The sequence below is a fragment of the Scyliorhinus torazame genome, chromosome 12 (genome assembly GCF_047496885.1).
Source record: "Scyliorhinus torazame isolate Kashiwa2021f chromosome 12, sScyTor2.1, whole genome shotgun sequence".
Classification (NCBI taxonomy): Eukaryota; Metazoa; Chordata; class Chondrichthyes; order Carcharhiniformes; family Scyliorhinidae; genus Scyliorhinus; species Scyliorhinus torazame.
Window position 1 is genome coordinate 13,564,071 of NC_092718.1, and position 23,888 is coordinate 13,587,958.

The 23,888-nt window shown below is 41.4% G+C and overlaps 1 protein-coding gene across 7 annotated transcripts in view; it reads right to left on the reverse strand.

Annotated features, from left to right (window-relative positions):
* The window catches only part of kif23 (kinesin family member 23), a 57,862-nt gene that overhangs the window by 10,617 nt on the left and 23,357 nt on the right, over window positions 1–23,888 (reverse strand). For 4 of the 7 annotated variants that reach the window (XM_072470430.1, XM_072470428.1, XM_072470426.1 and 1 more), the window contains exons 6-18: window positions 18,518–18,633; window positions 17,121–17,291; window positions 13,234–13,275; window positions 9,096–9,208; window positions 8,539–8,660; window positions 7,234–7,336; window positions 6,114–6,193; window positions 5,770–5,889; window positions 4,691–4,850; window positions 2,998–3,156; window positions 2,705–2,871; window positions 1,985–2,158; window positions 1,126–1,311 (exon numbers count right to left, since the gene is read on the reverse strand). In XM_072470430.1, the coding sequence (XP_072326531.1) occupies window positions 1,126–1,311; window positions 1,985–2,158; window positions 2,705–2,871; window positions 2,998–3,156; window positions 4,691–4,850; window positions 5,770–5,889; window positions 6,114–6,193; window positions 7,234–7,336; window positions 8,539–8,660; window positions 9,096–9,208; window positions 13,234–13,275; window positions 17,121–17,291; window positions 18,518–18,633 (1,713 nt within the window). The remainder of the gene's footprint in view (window positions 1–1,125; window positions 1,312–1,984; window positions 2,159–2,704; window positions 2,872–2,997; window positions 3,157–4,690; window positions 4,851–5,769; window positions 5,890–6,113; window positions 6,194–7,233; window positions 7,337–8,538; window positions 8,661–9,095; window positions 9,209–13,233; window positions 13,276–17,120; window positions 17,292–18,517; window positions 18,634–23,888) is intronic. The other 3 variants (XM_072470429.1, XM_072470427.1, XM_072470425.1) reach the window with 1 other exon arrangement.

A 23,888-nucleotide genomic window follows, 5' to 3' on the forward strand; every position in this document is an offset into this window, starting at 1 on the left:
CAAACGTAGCTAACCAGGATTACTACCACTGAGCTGTGGTAGACACAGGGTGGTAATTACTGCAGTATTAAGGCAATTTAAAACTTAGGTTTGGATTCCTTCAAAATCTCGACTCAAGTCTGCAAGATAACTAATAACTGTTAAAGCAACAAAATATGGCAGTAAATGTCCTTAATACAGAAAACATGATAGTAAACCGGATCTGTGCATTTATCCTATAGAATCACAAGGTTCCTTGCTGTAAGAAACAAATAACCACTATAAATTACATGCTGTAAATTTAAACAAATGCAATCATTTTAAACAAATCCAAGAAATAAATAAATCACCTTTTCCTAAAAGAATTAAAAATAATTGCAGATTCACAGAATAGATCAGAAAGGGAGAAGCTATATGGCACAGCTCCACCTTATCCCTCTGCAAAGAATCTAGAGAAACCCCCGATGCAAGTGCTAAATGCAACTACTTACATGCAATATCTCACGCAGGTAGTTGTAAATATTTCTAACACGGTGTACATTTCTCTCGGGTATACAATTAATGCAATGGCGAAAACAAGTGAAGGACTTATTTGGTTACTTGTATTTCTACTTTGACATTTGAGGGGGAAAAAAAATAATTGGAGCCATTTAGTCTTTTTGAAAGCCTGAAAGCATTCAAAAAATTATTGTGCAAGGGTGAGAGAGGGAAAGGTTTAACTGTCTAGGGGAAATAAATGAACCGTGGGGTAACACGAAACCACTGCTCAAAACCAAAATAATATTAGTTTTAGAAGTAGAGAATTTCAGAAATTGCCTTGCGTACAGAATACTTACTGTCCCACATACACTCAAGTTGAACAGGCCAATTACTAGAACATAGTACCAACCCTCATCTACCCATGGAACAAAAAATGTACATGACTCTACAACAACATAATACAAAGTAGGAATTTAAATAAATTCTACAGCAGCTCAAACTGTCAGAATTGCAGAAAAGAACCCAAAAGGCAGGACGTTCACAATTTGACAGAATCAAATACTATCCTAAAAATGAGAAACATCCATCCTGTACAAACTCTTTTTTTCCTAAAGCACATAGATTTAGTGTTGTGTAAAACAAATTAAGTAGTGTTACTGTACATACAGGAACTGAAGGTGGAGACGCTGATCGCACATGTACTTTCATGTCTTTCCCCCTTGGTGTCCGCACTGGTTTCTCAGGCTTTTCTGTTTTTGCCTCAGCAACAATTGCTTTGAGTTGTTTAAGTTTTTCATCTTTCACCCAAAGTTTATTTTGCATCTCAAGCTGCTTCGCTTGAACACGACGTTCCTGTGGAGAGTGAGAAAAATGATTAATCCATCTTGTAATTACTTTAGGGAATTTAATATGCTTGCTTTTTTTTTTAGTTATTCTGGAGCGCCCTGTAATAAGGTAGGCCAGCCCATGAGCTCTTGCCATGCAGTCCATAAAACTCTGTTCATTTATACATCACTATTGCTTGATTTCAATTTTGTTGGCCTGCAGGTTTGAAGCAGGCTCATTGGCAGCCAAATCAGAATACCAAGACATTCGAGCCAAAACAGTATTATATGCTAGCTGGAATAGTAGCCTTGGAAACTCCATAATATAAAACAAAACAAACAAGTAGACAAAAACATGGATAGGCATGAAAGTTCAAGAAAATCCCCCCAAAATTATCCCCTCTAGCATCTTAATGGAAATATGGATATTCAGAAGCTTAAAAAAGCTTAGCTCGTAAATAATCTGTAAGTAGGAGCTGCTGTGTTTGAAAGACATGGCTAGACTCCCAAAGCGGTATGTATTTTACTTGTTGCTGGAGTTGGGGAATATTTTATATGTACTAAGATATTCTGTTAATCATCGATATTTGTAACATGAATGTTTCGACAATTAAAAATAAAACATTATTGAACTTAAGACTCGGGAAAATTAGGTTATAACCTGGTCCAGTTCACAGCAATCAAAACCTAGAATTACTCACACATTCTTTCTCCCATTTCATCTTTGTATCAGACATCACTCCTTGCATTCTCTGCTCCAAGCGTCGTTTGTCCGACAGTTCTCGGTGCAACTTGTGGTCTCTCTCATCCAACTCGTGTTGCAAGGTCCGCTTATCGTCTTCATAGATATTTGCTGTTTTTTGCAATATCTCGATCTAGGAGCAAAAACAAAAAATCAGCTCTAAAATGTTGACATTCAACATTCAAAACGTTTGCCGTTTGTGCTAGGGTTAGCCCAGTAGTTTTGCTATAGGTCCATTAGATCACCAATGCTTTTAATAAAACCCAGAGGTTGTTGTTTTCCACCCATCACAATCTGTACCATTTGGCGGAGCTGATGGCCCAAAACACCTGCTTCCCTGACTGTAGAACAGTATTGAGATTTAGAACTGTTCACTCACGACCCAGAGAGGCAAAGCAAAGCTATCTTAGCCCATAAAAGGTGGTACTAGATAGAATAGGCACTATGACCCCTTCCTTTCCCGTTACATGTTCAGACTTACCACTTCAGAGATCCAACAAGGTACGGGTAAAATCAGCTTACTCTGAGTGAGCATGGTACAGAATTGCAACAGTTGATTCAGACCAAGTGTTGAAAACTTGATCAACTAAAAACAATGCGTACAGATGTTTACAGTTACAAGTCAATCACACTTGCTCACCCCATTGTTCAGAAATAAAAGCACAAAAAAAAAAATCACCTTGTATTCCAAGGTTTTGATTTTCTTCTCCAACCGTTCAGTCTCTGTTTTCTGCCCGTATATAAACCGGTCCTTTTCCAGTAGCTTTTCTTCCTGATCCTGTATGTAGTTCTCCTTTGCTGAGAACTTATTGTCCCAATCATGGAGCATCCCTCTGATAGAGTTTACTGATCAACATTGGAACAAAATAAATTATATATAATTTTCTCCAAAACTCAAAACTGAGGTAGTGTTAAGAGAATGACACATTATTGGAACCAAAAGAAACATGCTGCATTTTGCCCACTACGTACCAGTTTTCTTCATCTCCTCAGTTGCCAGACGGCGTATTTTATTCCGTTGTTCCAAACACTCTATAAGATGTGGCAATGTTTGATCATCATTGGCATCTGTTACCTCAACTGAAGGCAACGGTGTAAAACTTTGGAGAAGAGCTTCTGCTATGGATGCGTCTTCGGAAATGGCAGGCAAATAAAAAATAAAAAAAGATCTCAATTGATTATTGTAAATTAAACTATTGTCTTTGAAAAGTCTTTCTGCTCCCCCTCATTCGCCAGTCTCTGTTGAAGCCTCATTTTAATATTTGAAACGTGCTCTTCCTGCCCCAATGCAAAGATCATTTAGAACTACAAGACAAAGCGAATTAAACAATTTATATTTTAAAAAGGCTCAACTGATTTTTCTTCAGTTTGCTGGACAAATATATGGTCTGGAGTTTAATAAACAAATAAGAGTTTGCTTGGTTGACATGCAACAAGGATTAATCTTGACCAAGCCAGGTTTTCTCCTAAATCTCAAAAAGAGCCACCATGCCAAAGAAAAAGTTCTAATCAAACAAAAAAAAATTGTTCATTTAGGAAAGAAATTAACTTCTATTAATTCTAAATTTAAATATCTTGTAAGAAACTGATCAAGCAACGTACAAAATGGGTGTACGCCATGGCTCAGTTCGTAGCACTGTCAAGTCAGAAGAGCATGGGTAAAATTACCACTCCAGACATAAAACTCCAGTACAATACAGAGGGTGTGCTGCACTGTTGGAGGCACCAGAGACATGAAACTTGAGGCCCTCTCGGGTGGATAAAGTCTTATGGCACTACTGTAAATAGCAGGGAACTTATGCTGTGCCCTGGGCCAATAATTATCCCTCAATCAACATCACAACTTGAGATTATCTGGTCATTTTTACACTGCTGTTTGTGGGAGCTTGCTGTGAATGTATTGGCTGCTGTATTTCCTACAATTCTAGATTTGATATGTCCTGAGGTTGTGAAAGGTGCTGTGTGCTTCCCATCTGAAATTTGCCACTTCCAAGAAATGAAGGACACTAAAAAATAGATCAACCAAAGCATCAACTGAAGGCATTGCCTTCTTCCAGACCCTTTCATCAGGCAGAAGGTACAGAAGTCTGAAGACTTGCACATCCAGACATAGGAACAGCTTCTTCCCCACAACGACAAGACTTCTCAACGGCTCCCCCTCAGAGGGGGAGTTCCCTGTAAGAACATATTCATGACGCCCTATGCTGCTCTTGCTCATGTATTTGCTTTGTTTGGCCCCTTGTTCCGCACTGGAACCAATCACGTATGTCGATGTACCATTTGTCAATGTTCTCTGTTGATTATTCTTGTGTCTACTATGTACGTACTGTGTACATTCCTCGGCTGCAGAAAAATACTTTTCACTGTACTTTGGTACATATGACAATAAATCAAATCAAATTTACATACATGAGAAACTACTTGAAATTAGTATGAGGAGCAGCAGCGTGGGATTTAGTCATCCTTGAGTTTATCATACTACGGAATTAATACAATTATAATTTTGGGGAATTAATGGTGGCCACTTTAGATAGAAATCATTATCAGTCTTTTAAAAAAAAATAAGTTTGATGTACTCTGCAAATTGTTTAAAGGGTCGAATGGCCTACACAAAAAAAGTGTAAATTGCAGAGCAGCAATTGTATTTCGCTACACAGTACAATACCTCCATAAATGGGGCCTCCTCGTAGTTCTAGTTTCCTTGTCAATTCTTCTTTGAAAGCCTGATTCCGGTGTCTACGGCCTGGAGTGAGGCCACAGATTGGTTTATCTACAGGTCTGGCTATTTCCACTTCTTGAGTCATTTCAGCAAATCTCATAACCAGCTGCAGTGTGTGCAAAACAATTCAAATTAGAATGTTCACATGCATGAATTCAAAATGTCATTTGAGATGGTGATCTCCTGAAAACGTCTGGAAAATAAAATACCAACATAGTCTTAAAGAAACCCCAAATCTTCCTGTCACTGAATTGGAGATGGGACATATCGTCCTGACATATAAATGCATGTGGTAATTGCCAAGGAAGTTTACATTTTTGATGGGTTGATCTCCTGCTGCTGGGACCCTCTGCCAATGTGTCCGAGGCAGAGCTTGGAATGGAAACTTGGAATGGAGTGTGGGACTTGCCTATACACCTACGCTGGACAACTCAGACCAGCTTTAAATTGTAACAGCTGGGTAACCAAACCCACCCTGGATCAACTCATCCCCATCAACTCCCTCTCCCAATTCTGCCGCCCTATCTCACCAACCTACCTGTTTCACTAATCCACACATTCATGAACAGATTGGACTTTAAACCGAATACAGCAGCGAGGTGATGTAAAAAGGCGAGCGTCATCTGCTCAACCCCCCCCCCCCCCGGGACTTACACAGGAGATGCTGCGCTAACAATTTCTGGGTCAGACATATCAGAAGGTCCCAAAATAAGATCGGTAACAGATTTGGGTCAGTAAAACCATCGCAGGCAGCAGCAATGCACTCAACATTGCCCCTCACCGGAAGTTCTGGGCCCATGAGTGAAAGCACCTCATAGCTTCTCAAAAATCCAAAACAAAATAATGCTTTTGACATTACGGCCTGCTTGCTAGAGGAAAGCTTAAGGCACAGGAGCATTACATGCAGCATCGTTAGACAGATCTTCACTGAAGCATTAACACTTCAATTTTGTATTGCCAAAAGGCTGAATATGTTCACATTTGAATGTTAGGACAATTTACTCTATTCTTTCTACAACACTCACCAGAGTTTCCTCGTAGTCATCTGCTTTGGGATTGACGCACACAATCATCCGAACCTTCCCCTCACCATCAAAATAGTTCTTAAAAAGGTGAGTAAGCTTTGAATCTCTATATGGAACCATCTGAAAAATAAATCCATCATGTGATCTGGTCACAACATTACATTGAAATTGCTTATTACGACTTTTTATAAAATCAATCTGTGCAAAAGCATCAAAAGAGGAACAAAAATGCCGATTTGACATTTTAAGTCTCAAAGCATTGTGGATTTCAATATGAAATACAAAAAACATTTTTGCATGCTTGAAACCCAGTTACTTTTGAAATTCATACAGATAAATATTACCTTATTTGTTCCATACATTTGGTTTTCTCTTAGTACTTCGATACATGTTCTTAATGTCATCAGTGACTGATTAATGTTACCTGCATGAGAAAGTTAATTTAATTATATTGATCCTATTACCTATAAACAGCATTTGCGCTCATGAGCTGCTTTTGGGTGGCACGGTGGTTAGCACTGCTGCCTCACAGTGCCGAGAACTGTGTGGAGTTTGCACACCCTCCCCGTGTCTGCGTGGGTCTCCCCCCACAACCCAAAGATGTGCAGCGTAGATGGATTGGCCATCTAAATTGGGAAAGAAAAAGAATTGGATACTATTTTTTTTTTAATGAACTGCTTTTGAAACATGGCCATTTTTGGTGAAAAGCTAACCACTTCAAGTAAGGAGGATGTGCGAGATGCAAGAAGTCAAACAGATCTGTAAATCTGTGGCACAGATGACGAACTTTCACAATATACAAATCAATAGCAAGTTAAAAAAAACACAATAATCCTTCTCATCTCAGGAAAATGACCAAATGTATTTATTTTTGTTTTAAAAATGAAAACCATGAAGTAATAAGAATTCTCACCCACAGCCAAATTCTACTTGGAAATTATTCAGTACTGAAAAGTGGTGTACAGAAAGATGTTTAAAGGTAGACTTGAAAGCATACTTGCTTTATGACCTACTATATAAAGAATATTTTGGGTCTGCCTTTGTAACTCTTGCAAATAAAAGCTTCCCAAGAGACGCTCTGCTTGACAATAATTCTACATTAAGAGCTCAGACCTTTTGAGGCACGAGGAATCCAGAAGGCCAGCAGAAAATCCTGGGGGGGGGGGGGGGGGGGGCTTCAAAATCAAAGCTTTGCCTCAACACAACATCACATAATGCCACAACACTTAATATCACACAATGCTGCTGCACTAATATCTGGGCTCACAGCGTGGACAGTTAAGTCACTTGAGGAAAAACAATTTTCCTATTCAGAAACAAGTCCAGAGTTCCATACAAGGCATCAGCTTCAAGCAATGACAATTTTGTAGAAAAGTCCCATCACTAATCTCAGCGCAGTGTTAAAAACAACAGGTACACAACATGGAATTCACAAGACCTTATTAGCCTTATTAAAATCCTTACCTGCCTCTCGCAATCTGCTGCCTTCAGCTTTTGTCCGGTTAGTTCTCTCACTTCCTGCCAGGTCCACCAGGGACAGTTGACTCACTATTGTCTGATCCTTGGCCTGAGATAATAAGGAATATCCGAGTGACCTCATCAACTTATATGTACACACAAAATTGTAAAAATATAGAAATATTCACTTAAACTATATGCACAGCTGACAGCATGTTAACTCTCTCCTTGGATTTCCAGAAGGTTCTCTAGTTTCTTATTTTAAAAACAGACGATGGATTCTAGGATGAAAAAAAATCACCAAACACTTGTAAAACTATCGCTGCATTACAATGCAGTTTATTGTAACAGCAGAACAAAGATATCCATATTTGGTGGACTTGCACTGTGTGCACGATGTGAGATGCTGGTGTTGGACTGGGGTGGGCACAGTAAGAAGTCTTACAAAACCAGATTAAAGTCCAACAGGTTTATTTGGAATCACTAGCTTTCAGAGCGCAGCTCCTTCATCACCTGATGAAGGAGCTGCACTCCGAAAGCTAGTGATTCCAAATAAACCTGTTGGGACTTTACCCTGGTGTTGTAAGACTTCTTACTGTGCCCACCCCTTGAGCAGTCAGCAGTTCTTAGCTCTTCTGGAAGATTTGCTCACAAGAAACAATTTTAACACTTGTTGAATACAGCAGTATTGATATCCCAGACTTGAATTAATAGACAAGGATGGCACTGGCTCACTAATGATTGGTGCATCCAAACAGTTACTTTCGCAGGTTTCAGCAAAGGAAATAAGATATTTATGCAACAGAGAAAGCATCTTCAGAGACGCTTCAGAGCAAGGCAAGAAGGAAATGAATGCACAGAATAGAAGTGGTAGAGCAACAAGATAAAACCCAAAGCAATATCCAAATAGAAGGGTGATGGGCTCCAAGCTTAACCGAACAGGCGCCAGAATGTGGTGACTAGGGGCTTTTCACAGTAACTTCATACTGGTGACAATAAAAGATTATTAAAATTATTGTTAATATAAGTCTTTAAAAGTAGGGGGCGAAGGGAAGAGTTTAGATGGAAAATTCCATCCAAAGGTAAAACACTCAGCAACCAACGTAGTGAGCAAAGGGTGAAAAAATTCCCACGTTATCAGAGGACCAAAGAAAATAAAAACACATTCTTAAATTATATTAAACAAAACATGTGCAATTTGCAGGAGCTGGTCTCCACCTATATGCAATGTTCAGGTTATTTGTAATGCTAATATCACCAACTTAATTTACAAATAAAAGGAAATGAAACATCTCCCATAGCCTCATTTACCTGAAGGACATTGTCCCCATCTGCATCTAATGGAGCCTGAGCCAACTTGATAATGAAAACACTATGTGAACGGCTGGATTCTCGATTTAATGTAGTGTTAGCAATACGTCGCTTCTTCTGGCCTGCAAAGAAACAGAATTCCCAGAAAGAGGTTTATAGCTAGAAAGGAGGGTAAGAAATTTGACACAGAACTGGATTTCCATACACTCCATGGCTGGGGACATATACGGAGTTATCTATAGCCCTGATCCTTTATATAATTGCAGACCATATGCTTATGTTCTGTAGAGCTTCTGAGGATATCCACAAAAATGTAAAATATTTGGAAATTTAATTTAAGGCATAAACTTTTAAGATGAACTATCGTTACCACAGTTCACATATTAAGCAGTAGTTATATGTCGCTCTTAAACACCATTTGCTTGAATAGCAACCATCCTACACACATTGGATTACATTTGGATATGGGGCCCAAGACCAACTGAAGTGCGAAGAACTAACTAATCTTACAGATGGAAAATGAAGTAGGAAAATAACTGCAATCAAGTGCAACTCACCTTTCCAAAATACTTCAAAAGCTTCTTCTGTTGACTTCACCTCCACCTCAGTGCAACCAGCCACATACATGTTATGATTAGAATCTTCTCGAAGAATTTTGGATTGTGGAGGTCTATAAGCAAAGAGTCAGTTTAATTCTCAAATTGATATTATAGAAATAAATTACACCACATTTCCCAGAAATACATATTCAGTTAAAACTGAATAGAAACATCCAAGTGGCTCATTCGATCAGAAATAAGGACATGGATATAATTCTGAACAAAATTTGTCCAAATATATTCACATGCACATGTTTGGGGAGCAGTGAAGAGACTAAATGAACGTTTCAAAAACTTTACCATAATCTATTAGCTTCATTGACAGAGAGAACCATAAAGGTTACAGAGCCGAAATAGGGTCATTCATCCTTTATGTCTGCGCTGGCCAAAAGGGAAGGAGCTGCTCATTTTAATCCATTTTTCAGCACACTTGCAGGTTACAGCATTTTAAATGCAGATCCAGGTACCGTTTAAATGAGTTGAACATTTCCGCCTCGACCAACTGACGCAGTGAATTCCAGATACCCACCACCTGCTGGGTGGAAGGTTTTTCCTCATGTCCCCTCTAACCCAGACATATGGCAAATTGTGAAAATATATCTAAATATATACTCCATTTAAAGTTTACCCATGGGATAGATTCCACTTGTCAGGAAAGTACAGCCTTCCTTAAGAATTGAACAGTGTTCGTTCTTCTACCCATTTTATTGACTCGGCTCAAAACCTTTAAATACAATTTAATTTTGTTGAATCTCGAGATGCAAATTGTCCAACTATTAAGTAACTGGAATGGATTAACTATAAATTATGACATTTCTTTCTAAGCATGGTTGTTCCGAGGAAGTCAGCATTAAGTGGGATTGCCAAGTTTCGCATCATTGTGAATGCATGCAGGCATAGAATTTAAGCAGCACCATTCTGCTCGTTAAATCAAGACAAGTGAGCCTCATTCATGAGAAACAAGACCAGGAGTTATCTTAAGCAGCAAAGCAGAAGCATCTGTAAAGTTTATGCATGCAACTTACCCAGGGAATGTTCTATTTCAAATACCCCATTTTCTACTGAGAGCAGCCCTGCCAATCCAGGGACTAGTTTACAAGCAGAAATTGCCTGTCCTTTCTTACAATTCCAAAATATAGAATGTGTTGTATAAATGATCGAAAAAGCCACAATTTACAAGCAAAGAGAACTGTCCATCCAGCAAGTAACTCTCCTCTCACGGCTGATTGTAAATGGGGCTCATTGTGAGCAAGTTTAAAGAGCAGAGAATAAAAAATTGCAGAGAAACTACATGCAGTAGGTTCTTCCGAAAAAAAATCAAGTTCAGGCATACTGCAAATGTATCCGAGGATTACAAATGTGAAGCAACAAAAATGTCAAAAACAAGATGTAAACCAGTCTGCTGGATTTTTCTAAAATCACAACACATGATCCTAAACTTTGACTAAAATGTTTCTTTCCCATTAAAAGATTTGTTTCTTGGGGGTCGGTTTGCAGGATTTGAAGGAGCAGGGAGCGAAATATGGGCTGGAGCAGGGGGAAATGTTTAGATACAGGCAGGTTCGCGATTTTGCCAGGAAGGAGATAGAGCTTCCCAGTGGAACCGGCCTCCACATTGCTGGAGGAGGTGCTGACAACAGGGGGACTGGTAGCGTCGGCGGTTTTTGGAAGAGGAGAAGACACCACTGGAAGGGATCAAAGCAAGTGGGAGGAAGAGTTGGGAGGGTTTGGAGGAGAGGTTCTGGTGTGAGGTGCTCCGGCGAGTGAACGCCTCCACCTAGTGCGCGAGGTTGGGGCTGATACAGCTGAAGGTGGTATATAGAGCACACCTTACAAGGGTGAGGATGAGCCGGCTCTTTGAGGTGGGGGGGTGGGGTTAGAAGATTGTGTGAACGTTGCGTGGGAGGCCCTGCGAATCACGTTCATGTGTTTTGGTCCTGTCCAAAGCTGGAGGATTACTGGAAGGAGGTTTTTAGGGTAATCTCAAGTGGTGCAGGTGAAAGTGGACCCAGGCCCACGGGAGGGCATATTCAGGGTGTCGGACCAGCCAGGGTTGGAAACCGGTGCTGAGGCAGATGTTGTAGCCTTCGCCTTGTTGACTGCCCGAAGGCGGATCCTGTTGGGATGGAGATCAACCTCTCCACCCTGCGCCCTGGCATGGCGGGGGGACCTGCTGGAATTCTTGACTCTTGAGAAGGTCAAACGTGAACTGAGGGAAGAGGATGGAAGGGTTCTACAATTCATGGGCGTTATTCATTATGCACTTTCAAGAATTGGATAACATAGGGGGGTTGGGGACTGTACGTGTTAATGGTGACTATGGTGATTCCAGATTCCTTTTTGTTATTTGTTCATGTTAACATAGATCATAGAATTTACAGTGCAGAAGGAGGCCATTCGGCCCATCGAGTCTACACCGGCTCTTGGAAAGAGCACCATATCCAAGGTCCACACCTCCACCCTATCCCCATAACCCAGTAACCCCACCCAACACTAAGGGCAATTTTGGAGACTAAGGGCAATTTTATCATGGCCAATCCACCTAACCTGCACATCTTTGGACTGTGGTAGGAAACCGGAGCACCCGGAGGAAACCCACGCACACATGGGGAGGATGTGCAGACTCCGCAGACAGTGACCCAAGCCGGAATCGAACCTGGGACCTTGGAGCTGTGAAGCAATTGTGCTATCCACAATGCTACCGTGCTGCCCTAACATGCGGGCAGTTGTTTGGGGGTTGGTGGGAGGATTGGATTGTTGTTGTTGATATGGGGATTGACATTATATTTGTTACTGCTTATTATTTATTGTTGGTGGGTGTAAATTTGGGAGCAAATGTAAAAAAGGAGAATAAAAATATTTTAAAATGTTTCTTTCCTTGTGATTTGGCCAATATTTATCCCATAATCAGCATCACAAACAGATTATCTGGTCATGTATCTCCTTACTATTTGAGACCTTACCGTATGCAAATATGTCACCATCCTCCCCCCACCTACTTTACAAGTGATTCCACTTATTGCATTGGCCCTTTGCACTTTTGGAACATCCTTAGGTTATGAGCGGCACACTATAAATGCAAGTTTTTTGATTATGCAAATAGCGAGCTAAACTTCCTAATAAATTATCCCCTTTACTTACTCACCATTTTTTTGGGTGGCAAATCTTAACTCAGTTGTCCTAATCATCTTGGCTAATACAGGTTGAGCATCCCTTGTCCGAAATGCTTGGGGCCGAGTATGTATCGGATTTTGGAATTTTTCGTAGACTTCGGAACATAATGTGCATTTGCAATGCGTTGGGAACCGCGCATCGCCCAGGAACACGTGACGTCACATCGACGCTTGAAATTAAGTGAGATTTTGGAACTTTTCGGATAAAAGGTGCTCAACCTGTATTTATCTCAAATCATCATAGAACAAAATCTGGTCATTATCACATTGCTCTTTGTGGGAGTTTGTTGAGCACATATTGGATGCTATAATTCCTCCATTACCACAGCAACTACACTGCAAAAGTACTTCACTGACTGTAAAGCACTTCCGAAAAGCACTACATAAATGTACACCCCCAAAAAGAACAGTAATTGATTTCACAGGGATGACACCGACATACAGATGACGAAGATTAGTCTACCACTAGAAGGATGAAACAGAGTACTTGGCAGCTACAAAGTTTATACAAAAACATCTACATTGTATAAACAGAATATATTATTGGGGAGGAAGGGCACGAGCTCACAAATATACATTTACAATGTCATAACCAAATAGACTTGCTCAGATTTAAATCAAAACAAGTGTTTAGCACTGGAATGTATACTTTCACAAAAAGCAAGTTAAAATTCAAGCATTGTTGATATCATGTTTTGTGTTAGAGGCTAAGCACAAGTGCAAGGAGTGAAAGCCTCCGTACATGCTTGAGACCACTATTGGTTTTAATAACTAGGAAGCCACGGGGATAGGTTGACAGGATGGGTCAGTTAGCTGAAAAGGGACGTTATTAGCTATAACAAAACATTAATCAGCTAAATTTTACCCAACTACTCTACCAGTTAGTGATTGCCCCTGATAGCTTGTATATTACAGAGACGTACATGAACTCAATGTTCCGCACAGGAGTGCTGTTACAGTTCCACCTAATAAAGAAACATGGTAACAGTTATAAAAATTCCAATATAAAGCTCATTAGGTTATGTTAAAAAAATGTACATGGCGTATGAAGGAGGAAATAAATGCACATGAACAAATTACAGTATGTATTCAAGTCTTAAAAATCAGAGGAAAAGGCCTTGGGAGGTTGCGATATTCACCTGGAAACACTGGATATTGTATTCATAAGAACACAAGTAGGAGCAGGAGTAGGCAACTCAGCCCCTCTAGCCTGTTCCGCTATTCAATATCATGGCTGATCTCCTCGCAGCCTCATCTCCACCTTCCTGTCTGCTCCCCATAATCTTTCATCCTTCTACTAATTAAAAACCTACCCACCTCCTCCTTAAATTTGTATCCATCGCACTCTGGGGTAGAGAATTCCAGATTCACGATGCATTGAGTGAACTACTTCCTCATTTCGATTTTAAATCTGCCAACCCTTAGCCTAACACTATGGTCTCACACGCTCTAGAATGTCCAACAAGGGGAAATATCTGCTCAACGTCTAACCTGTCAATCTCCTTTAGCATCTTATACACCTCAATTAGCTCTCCTCTCATTCTTCTTCTAAACTCCAGGGAGTATAGGCCTAAACTGCTCAATCTCTCTTCATAAGATAAGTCCTTCATCCCTGGAATCAATCTAGTTAAACTAACTGGCCTATAGTTTCCTAATTTCTGCCTTTCTCTCTTTTTGATTCAATGATATTCAAATGCTAGTTGAAATTTTTGTATGTGGAATATTCAAACTATTTTCTAGTTTTCAGAAATCTGCACTGCCTAACCAATAAAATACAATTTAAGGCATGTCCCAATATTTACTGTGTTAGGTGGATTCCACCAGAATATAAATTTACATGGTGCCAGTTTGGTGGTGATGAGGAAGAAAGACAATGACCAAAAAGTGTAACTGCTCAATGCACCCCGACAATGGCCCCATCAATTCCCTTTCTTCCCAGTCATTTAAACACAATTATGATTTTTTTTGTGGGGGTGGGGGATTTAAGAGTGAGAAATATTCAGCCATTTCCAAAAGGATCCAGGAAAATCAGTGAATCACCTAAAGTGTGCATATAAAGGAATTTAATGCTTTCAAACATAATTAGCTCCAATAGGGCAGGTATACATTATTACTTCAAGGTCTTCAGTAGGGCTAGCATAACTTTTTTTGAAATAGGCATGTCATAATAATAATCTTTATCAGTGTCACAAGTAGGCTTACATCAACACTGCAATGAAGTTACTTGTGAAAATCTCCTAGTCGCCACACTCCAGCGCCTCCATACAGAGAGAATTTAGAGTGTCCAATTCACCTAACAGCAGGTCTTTTGGGACTTGTGGGAGCAAACCCATACAGACACGGGAAGAACGTGCAGACACCACACTGACAGTGAACCAAGCCGGGAATCGAACCCAGGACCCTGGTGCTGTGAAGCAACAGTGCTAACCACTGTGCTACCATGCCGCCCATATGGCTTTGTGCCTGTAGAGGGGCGGCAAGGTAGCGCAGTGGTTAGCACTGAGGATCCAGGTTCGATCCTGGGCTTGGGTCAGTGTCCGTATGGAGTTTGCACATTCTCCCCATAACTGCGTGGGTCTCAGCTCCACAGCCCAAAGATGTGCAGGGCTAGGTGGATTGGCCACGTTAAACTGCCCCTTATTTGGAAAAAAAGAATTGGGTACTAAAATAGTACCCATCACTAATCTCTTTTGATCAGCAGTGCAGCTCATATTGAACCTGTCAATACCTACTATTCACATACACACTTTGGGCATCATCAGTGGATAGTGACCAGGAGCAGGAACTATGCATGAATGTTCCCAATGCGCATTGTTGCAACTAATTTATTAGCCTAAATATTACCCCTCATCAGCTAATAGTGTGTACAAGATAATGTAAGGCTTGAGTCACTTGGGGAGTGATGATGTCTATGTTACTCATTCTTGGATTTGTGAAGAGGTAGAATAAGCATAGTCCCTTACGTTGCATTTTCTAATAGATTATACCACATATTTCCCAACTTCTGTCCCCCATGAAAACAACATTTGAGGTTGACTAGCTTGAGCTTGTACCCATTGGAGTTTAGAAGAATGTCTTCTTTATTGAGATGTACAGGATTCTCAGAAGGCTTGATAGGGTAGATGCGGAAGGAGCGTCTAGGACCAGAGGGCATAACCTCACGGTAAGGGGTCACCCATTTAAAACAGAGATGAGGAGGAGTTTTTTCTCTCAGAGGGAAGTGAATCTGTGGAACTCTTTACTGCAGAGAGCTGTAGAGGCTGGGTCGTTAAGTATGTTCAAAACTGAGGCAGAGATTTTTAATCAGTAAGGGAATCAAGAGTTATGGGGATAAGTCTGGAGAGTGGAGTTGAGGATTAGCACATCAGATCAGTCATGATCTCATTGAATGGTGGAGCAGACTTGATTCGCTGAATGGCCGACTTCTGCCCCTACATCTTCTGGTCAATGCTCATCCCAGCTCCCTCAGTGAAAATTTTAAATACAAATGTTAACCCCATTCGAAGACATGCCAAAGTATGTGTAAAAGCACACAGGCAAAATTTGCAAGAACATATCGATGCAATTGTACTCTTACACAACTAAGCCGGTAATGTTTAAACCCTAGCTGCAAGTTTCGTATTTGATCACACAGGAATCTGGATTTTCTTTGTTCCAGCCAAACTGAAAACAAAGGTCTGTAGAAATACTGTACATTCTACCAACAATTCAATTATTTTGAAAGGTCCAATGCAGTCATCCCATTTTAACAAACCAAAATCACATTACTATCTTCAAATCAGAAGGCAACACTCTGAGCTGAATGTTTAAATGGCAGCACGGGTGGGACCAGAGGAGAATCAGTCCACACTTTCCAGGTACAGTCTGGTACAGCAGAACATTTCTACTTCTGGGCCATTTTAGAAAATAGATGGCTGGGGAGGTGGCGTACAACGGCTACCTGCCTGCAAGTGGTTGGTAGCCAATTAAAACCCCTAAAAGGACTTGTATTAAAACAAAGTGGCTACGGTGCAGACGCGGACTGTCATTTTCTAGACAGCTGTCAACATCCCTGCTGAAACTGAATCGCGGCCAAGAGGCAGCCCCCTAGTGTCAGGCTTGGGGCTGGGGAACCATGCCTAACTCCCCTATTCCCAACAGAGACAGATCAGGTCAGGCCCCTACTGTAGGGCTTTGGCCTCTACAATGACAGTCTGGCAGTTGTGGCTAGTTTTATCTTTATTGCTTCAAGTCAGTGTGTGTCTCCTATCTACATTTGCAGCTCCCACCATTGACAGATGGGCTGCTGACCTTTCAGTGCTGGAGGTCCTCTTGATGGCCCTCCAGGCTGCCCACTGTCCTTAATTGACTCTGGCCAGCTGGTCAAAAATCACACCAAAGCTCGGGCATCACACATTTTGAAATTAAATTTGAACATTAATTTGTGGGCCACTCTGAATTTATGACAGCAACTTGGGTTACAGATTCTCACTTACAATTCAATGTTAGATTGTAAAAGCATTACGCATCTTTAATTTCTTGGATCCCTCTGTAAAGTTCGCACTCCGTAGGGCAAGCAGATTGCTTCACACCCCTGTTGGCAGCACTTAGACAATCTGATGCTCGGACACATTTAACAACCTCGGATGAAAACTCCCTTTCCTTTCTTTGGAGAAATAGCTAGTTTCCAGTCAGCCCCTACACCACAATACTAATCTGGTAACCTATCACTCAAATTTTATTAAACACACCAGATTCAGGGAGCATGCAGCCAGAAACAGAAGTGACACAACAACACAACAGCATTTATAAATATTTTAAGGTAACTTACTTTGGTTTAATTGGATCTGGTGCTATTTCTTCAAGAAGATCGTAAAGGTAATTGTTGTAGATTTCAATATAAGAAACAAATAGACTGTAAACACTGTCCTCATCGATTCCTTCAGCTTTGCAGTGCTCAGGCACAGTGATCATATCAGCAAACTCTGGATCTATTCTGTGCCTGTGAAAATGAATTGTTTTAACAAATTTACTACATATTTGATAGTTACTGGGATCATTAAAAAGGGACACCCTGGCCTTTAAAAATGACCCTTGGTTTTATTAAACATTTATGCAAAATTTACATGCTCCTCCCAAAAGTAGAATGTGTAAATAAATCTGCATATAGTATACGGAATTCAGTAGCAGTGCCAGCGTTGTGGATTCCCTCCTAATGCACCATTCAAAGTAGACATCATTCCCATGACCAAGATGTGCAATTTGACCAATTTGCTTAGACAGTTACACTTAAACCTGATCTGACCGTTGCTAGATGTCTACATTGCAGAAAGCATTCAACTGGCGGTGACATTACGAAAACCCTAATGCTGTCTCAACTGAGATGGGCTAACTCAACAGAAAATATATCAAGTCTGTGCTACTTTTGTCACATCAGGGAGCTGGGGTATTTCGATTTTCAATTTAAAAAGCACCAAAAATTTTTGAGCCAAAGCAACAAACTTCTATGATTGAATATTGGAATGCAAAAAGAGAATTCTATACAAAGCATGTGAATTACATTGCCACAATGCTAGAAAGGTTAAGTTATTCTGACTGATTCCTTCCCACCACATCCGCAATGGCAGTAAAATTAACTGTCCATTTGCTAAAAGTGAAAATCTGAACATTGAAGCCTGGATATTAATTAAAGGCAGAGGTGTGGCATACATGGAACGAGAGAAGCAGAAAACATCCAGCCCCATTGTGCAACGCAGGAGATTTAACTGCCAGGTCTCGTGTCGACGTTCGAGCCTAGCGGGATCCATGCTCAATCACAGCACGAATCTAAGAGTCATTGGATAGGAGTGGGTTCTGGCCTCTGGGTATCTTTAGAAATGTTCTTTGGCATAAGGCAAATGGAGAGCAAGGATTTGGTTTGAGAAGGGACTTGGACGTCAGGGAAGAATAAGTGGAAGGTTTCTTTCTGGACTTGGAGAAGCACTTGAAGCAATCAAAATCATTCTTGGTTTAATACATTAACTTTTCATTCAAATCATGTACATTATGCAATCTTGTACATTGGAGTAATGACCATTTCAAATCTTATACATACCGTGCTGAGCAGAATTTACATTTTTCAAAGTTGCTCTCAGGGCTAAGAATAAAAATCCCACTTGCCAGATAGAAAAATCACATCCAGCAGCTCATCATATTTCATCCATCAGTTCTTCCTTGCTAGGTACCTACCTGGAGGACTGGTTTTTTGGAATTGTAGAAAACTGGACATCTCTTTTCTGACGTTCTAACAGAGCATCAACATCACCCTGCACCTCCATTGTATTCTTGTCATCTGGCTTGAAAACCTGCAGATGGCAAGCATAATTCAAAAATTATTTAAGCTAGATAGCTTTTCTTCTTTCACACATAATTTTTGGTGGGATCATATCTGAAGTACGAGCATCCAACAGGTGAAAATCCCCTAGTCGCCACACTCCGGCGCCTGTTCAGGTACACAGAGGGAGAATTCAGAATGTCCAATTCACCTAACAAGCACATCTTTCGGGAATTGTGGGAGGAAACCGGAGCGCCCGGAGGAAACTCACGCGGACACAGGGAGAACGTGCAGACTCTGCACAGACAGTGACCCAAGCTGGGAATCAAACCTGGGCCCCTGGCGCTGTGATGCAACAGTGCTAACCACTGTGCTATTGCGCAGGTGGAACAAAAACCAATAAACGTTGATCCTCCCGTCACAGAAGCCCAGAGGTAATACATACAATTTGTGAATAGATAACAATCCTCCCCACAGATAGGTCACACATATCAGGGGGAACTTAGAGGGTTAATACAGAGAGCTTTGGCCCCTTCAGTTAGGTTCAGATTTAGCACGAGTTTGTCAATGTTGAATTTCGGAAGAGGCCTATCAGTTTATCATTTATACCTAGTTTTGATTCAGATATTGTTGTTCAAATCCCATCTTCATGTCCCTGGGCGCCGACACACAGATGTTCATCTAATCTCTTCTGAAAGGGGCTGATTTAGCACAGGGCTAAATCGCTGGCTTTGAAAGCAGACTAAGGCAGGCCAGCAGCACGGTTCAATTCCCACACCAGCCTCCCTGAACAGGCGCCGGAATGTGGCGACAAGGGGCTTTTCACAGTAACTTCATTTGAAGCCTACTTGTGACAATAAGCGATTTTCATTTCATTTTTCATTTCAAATGCAATGATTAACTCAGCTTCAAATCAATGGCCATTTATGCACTTCACATTCAATTCACTTTGCATCTTTCTTTAGGCACTTTCTATTGAAAGGCTGAATGGAATGAGCTATTTTGCAAACTCTTTCCCATTCCTAATGGGTGTAAGCCAAATGACTAGATGCCTCATGGAAGCAAGGCTAGAATGGCAAAGGTTTACACTGATGTAGTAGCTGATTGGTAAACAGTTATTGAAATAGAACAGTGGAAACGTCATACGTGAGCAAAGAATAATTAATGCTGATACCAAGTGGCCAGTATTTCAGTCCCAAGAGTAAGAACATTTCAATTGGAAGGCAACCATGTCAAAAAACAAACAGTTAAGCAAAATAGATTAATTTAAGCTGACTTGTTTAAAAAGGAAATACGGTCTTGCATTTATCTATTATTTAATTTTTCTGAGCATAGCGTTGCGCAGGTCAGAGAGACACAGCCTGAGTGAGTAAGACACATCCAGAGTGGGAATTTGAAACTTGGTAATTTGGTGCAGTGAGGTAACCAGGAAAGTTTTGGGAGCCGTTCGGAGGAGGAGGAGCAGTCTCTGTGTGAGTATAAAAACCTAATGGTAAATTCCTGTTTTCCACTTTTTTTCCCCAAAAGTGACATCAGAGGGAAGCTGTGATCTGATTGGTTGATAGCAAATCTGCCCCAAATTTTAAAAAAACACAGCTAAACTCGTAAACTTAAATTAAACTAATTAATTAATTAGAGATGGCTGGTCAGGTGATGTGCTTGAGCTGCTTGATGTGGGAGCTGGCAGATCCCATTGCGAGATGCAGCGACCACATCTGCAGTAAGTGTTGGCTGCTCGAAGAGCTCCGGCTCGGAGTTGATGAGCTGGAGTCTGAGCTTCAAACACTGAGGCACATCCGGGAGGGGGATACTTGCCTGGACACTGTGTTTCAGGAGGCAGTCACACCTGTCAGAGTAAGTAGTTTAAATCCTGCTAGTGGCCAGAGACAGCAGGGTGTGACTGCAAGTCAGGCAGGTAAAGGGAACCAGCAGTCAGGAACTCAGGAGCCTCAGCCCTTGACCCTGTCAAACAGGTACGAGGCACTTTCTCCCTGTGTGGATGGCGAACAGGGCTGCAGGAAGGATGAGTCAGCTGACCAAGGCACCATGGTTCAGCAGGTCATTCAAGGGGAGGGAGTAAATAGGCAAGTTGTAGTTGTAGGGGATTCTATTATCAGGGGGATAGATAGTATCCTTTGTGTGCAGGATAAAGAGTCCCGCATGGTATGTTGCCTGCCCAGTGCTAGGGTGCGGGACATCTCTGACCGGCTTGAAAGGATACTGGAGAGGGAGGGGGAGGATCCAGTTGTTGTGGTCCATGTCGGTACCAACAACATAGGCAAGTCTAGGAAAGAGGACCTGTTTAGAGATTATAAAGAGCTAGGATTCAAATTAAAAAACAGGTCCCCAAGGGTCACAATCTCCGGATTACTGCCCGAGCCACGTGCAAATTGGCATAGCGAGGCAAGAATAAGGGAAGTTAACACGTGGCTGTAAGAGTGGTGTGGGAAAGAGGGGTTCCTTTTCATGGGGCACTGGCATCAGTTTTGGGACAGGAGGGACCTATGCCGTTGGGATGGTCTCCACTTGAACCGAGCTGGGACCAGTGTTCTGGCGAAAAGAGTAAATAGGGTGGTCAATAGACTTTAAACTAGAGATTGGGGGGGGGGGAAGGGAAAGTCAGGGAACCAAGAGGTGAAGTAATCAGTGGGAAGCGTAGCTGCTTAGGAATACAAAAAAAGCACAAAAAGACAAAACTTAGGAGAGGTTACGATAGTCCCCATCCCACAAAATATGACACAGTGTATGGAAAGGCTCAGTAAACCAAGGTCCACCACACTAAGAAAACAAAAAGGGACGGTCAATAGAGAAATAAAGGTGCTTATATTTAAATGCGCGCAGTGTACGGAACAAGGTAGATGAGTTTGTGGCCCAGATTGTGACTGGCAGGTATGATGTGGTAGGCATCACAGAGACATGGTTGCAGGGGGTTCAGGACTGGCATTTAAACATCCAGGGATTCACAAGCTATCGAAAAGACAGAGAGGTGGGCAGAGGTGGCGGGGTTGCCTTGTTAATTAGGAATGAAATTAAATCAATAGCACTAAACGATAGGGTCAGATGATGTGGAGTCTGTGTGGGTAGAGTTGAGGAACCACAAAGGCAAAAAAACCATAATGGGAGTTATGTACAGGCCTCCTAACAGTGGTCAGGACCAGGGGCACAAAATGCACCACGAAATAGAAAGGGCATGTCAGAAAGGCAAGGTCACAGTGATCATGGGGGACTTCAATATGTAGGTGGACTGGGTAAATAATGCTGCCAGTGGACCCAAAGAAAGGGAATTCATTGAATGTTTACAGGAGGGCTTTTTGGAACAACTTGTGATGGAGCCCACGAGGGAACAGGCCATTCTGGACTTAGTGTTATGTAATGAGTCAGACTTGATAAAAGATCTTAAAGTAAGGGAACACTTAGGAGGCAGTGATCATAATATGGTAGAATTCAGTCTGCAATTTGAAAGAAAGAAGGTAGAATCAGATGTAAAGGTGTTACAGTTAAATAAAGGTAACTACAGAGGCATGAGGGAGGAACTGACGAAAATCGACTGGGAGCAGAGCCTAGTGGGAAAGATAGTAGAACAGCAATGGCAGGAGTTTCTGGGAGTAATTGAGGACACAGTACAGAGGTTCATCCCAAAGAAAAGAAAGGTTATCAGAGGGGGGATTAGGCAGCCATGGCTGACAAAGGAAGTCAGGGAATGCATCAAAGCAAAAGAGAAAGCCTATAATGTGGCAAAGAGTAGTGGGAAGTCAGAAGATTGGGAAGGCTACAAAAACAAACAGAGGATAACAAAGAGAGAAATAAGGAAAGAGAGGATCAAATATGAAGGTAGGCTAGCCAGTAACATTAGGAATGATAGTAAAAGTTTCTTTAAATACATTAAAACCAAATGGGAGGCAAAAGTAGACATTGGGCCGCTCCAAAATGACGCTGGTAATCTAGTGATGGGAGGCAAGGAAATAGCTGAGGAACTAAATAAGTACTTTGCGTCAGTCTTCACAGTAGAAGACATGAGTAATATCCCAACAATTCCGGAGAGTCAGGGGGCAGAGTTGAATATGGTAGCCATCACAAAGGAGAAAGTGCTAGAGAAACTAAGAGGTCTAAAAATTGATAGATCTCCGGGCCCAGATGGGCTACATCCTAGAGTTCTAAAGGAGATAGCTGAAGAAATTGTGGAGGCGTTAGTTATGATCTTTCAAAAGTCACTGGAGTCAGGAAAAGTCCCAGAGGATTGGAAAATTGCTGTTGTAACCCCCCTGTTCAGGGGAACAAGAAAAAAGATGGAAAATTATAGGCCAATTAGCCTAACCTCGGTTGTTGGCAAGATTCTAGAATCCATCGTTAAGGATGAGATTTCTAAATTCTTGGAAGAGCAGGGTCGGATTAGGACAAGTCAGCATGGATTTAGTAAGGGGAGGTCATGCCTGACAAACCTGTTAGAGTTCTTTGAAGAGATAACAAATACGTTAGACCAAGGAGAGCCAATGGATGTTATCTATCTTGACTTCCAAAAGGCCTTTGATAAGGTGCCTCACGGGAGACTGCTGAGTAAAATAAGGGGCCACAGCTGTTCTCTTTATATATTAACGATCTAGATGACGGGACTGGGGGCATTCTGGCTAGGTTTGCCGATGATACAAAGATAGGTGATGGGGCAGGTAGTATTGAGAAGGTGGGGAGGCTGCAGAAAGATTTAGACAGTTTAGGTGAGTGGTCCAAGAAATGGCTGATGAAATTCAATGTGGGCCAGTGCGAGGTCTTGCACTTTGGAACAAAGAATAGAGGCATGGACTATTTTCTAAACGGTGACAAAATTCATAATGCTGAAGTGCAAAGGGACTTGGGAGCCCTAGTCCAGGATTCTCTAAAGGTAAACTTGCAGGTTGAGTCCGTAATTAAGAAAGCAAATGCAATGTTGTCATTTATCTCAAGAGGCTTGGAATATAAAAGCAGGGATGTACTTCTGAAGCTTTATAAAGCACTAGTTAGGCCCCATTTAGAATACTGTGAGCAATTTTGGGCCCCACACCTCAGGAAGGACATACTGGCACTGGAGCGGGTCCAGCGGAGATTCACACGGATGATCCCAGGAATGGTAGGCCTAACATACGATGAACGTCTGAGGATCCTGGGATTATATTCATTGGAGTTTAGGAGGTTGAGGGGAGATCTAATAGAAACTTACAAGATAATGAATGGCTTAGATAGGGTGGACGTAGGGAAGTTGTTTCCATTAGCAGGGAGAATAGGACTCGGGGGGCACAGCCTTAGAATCAAAGG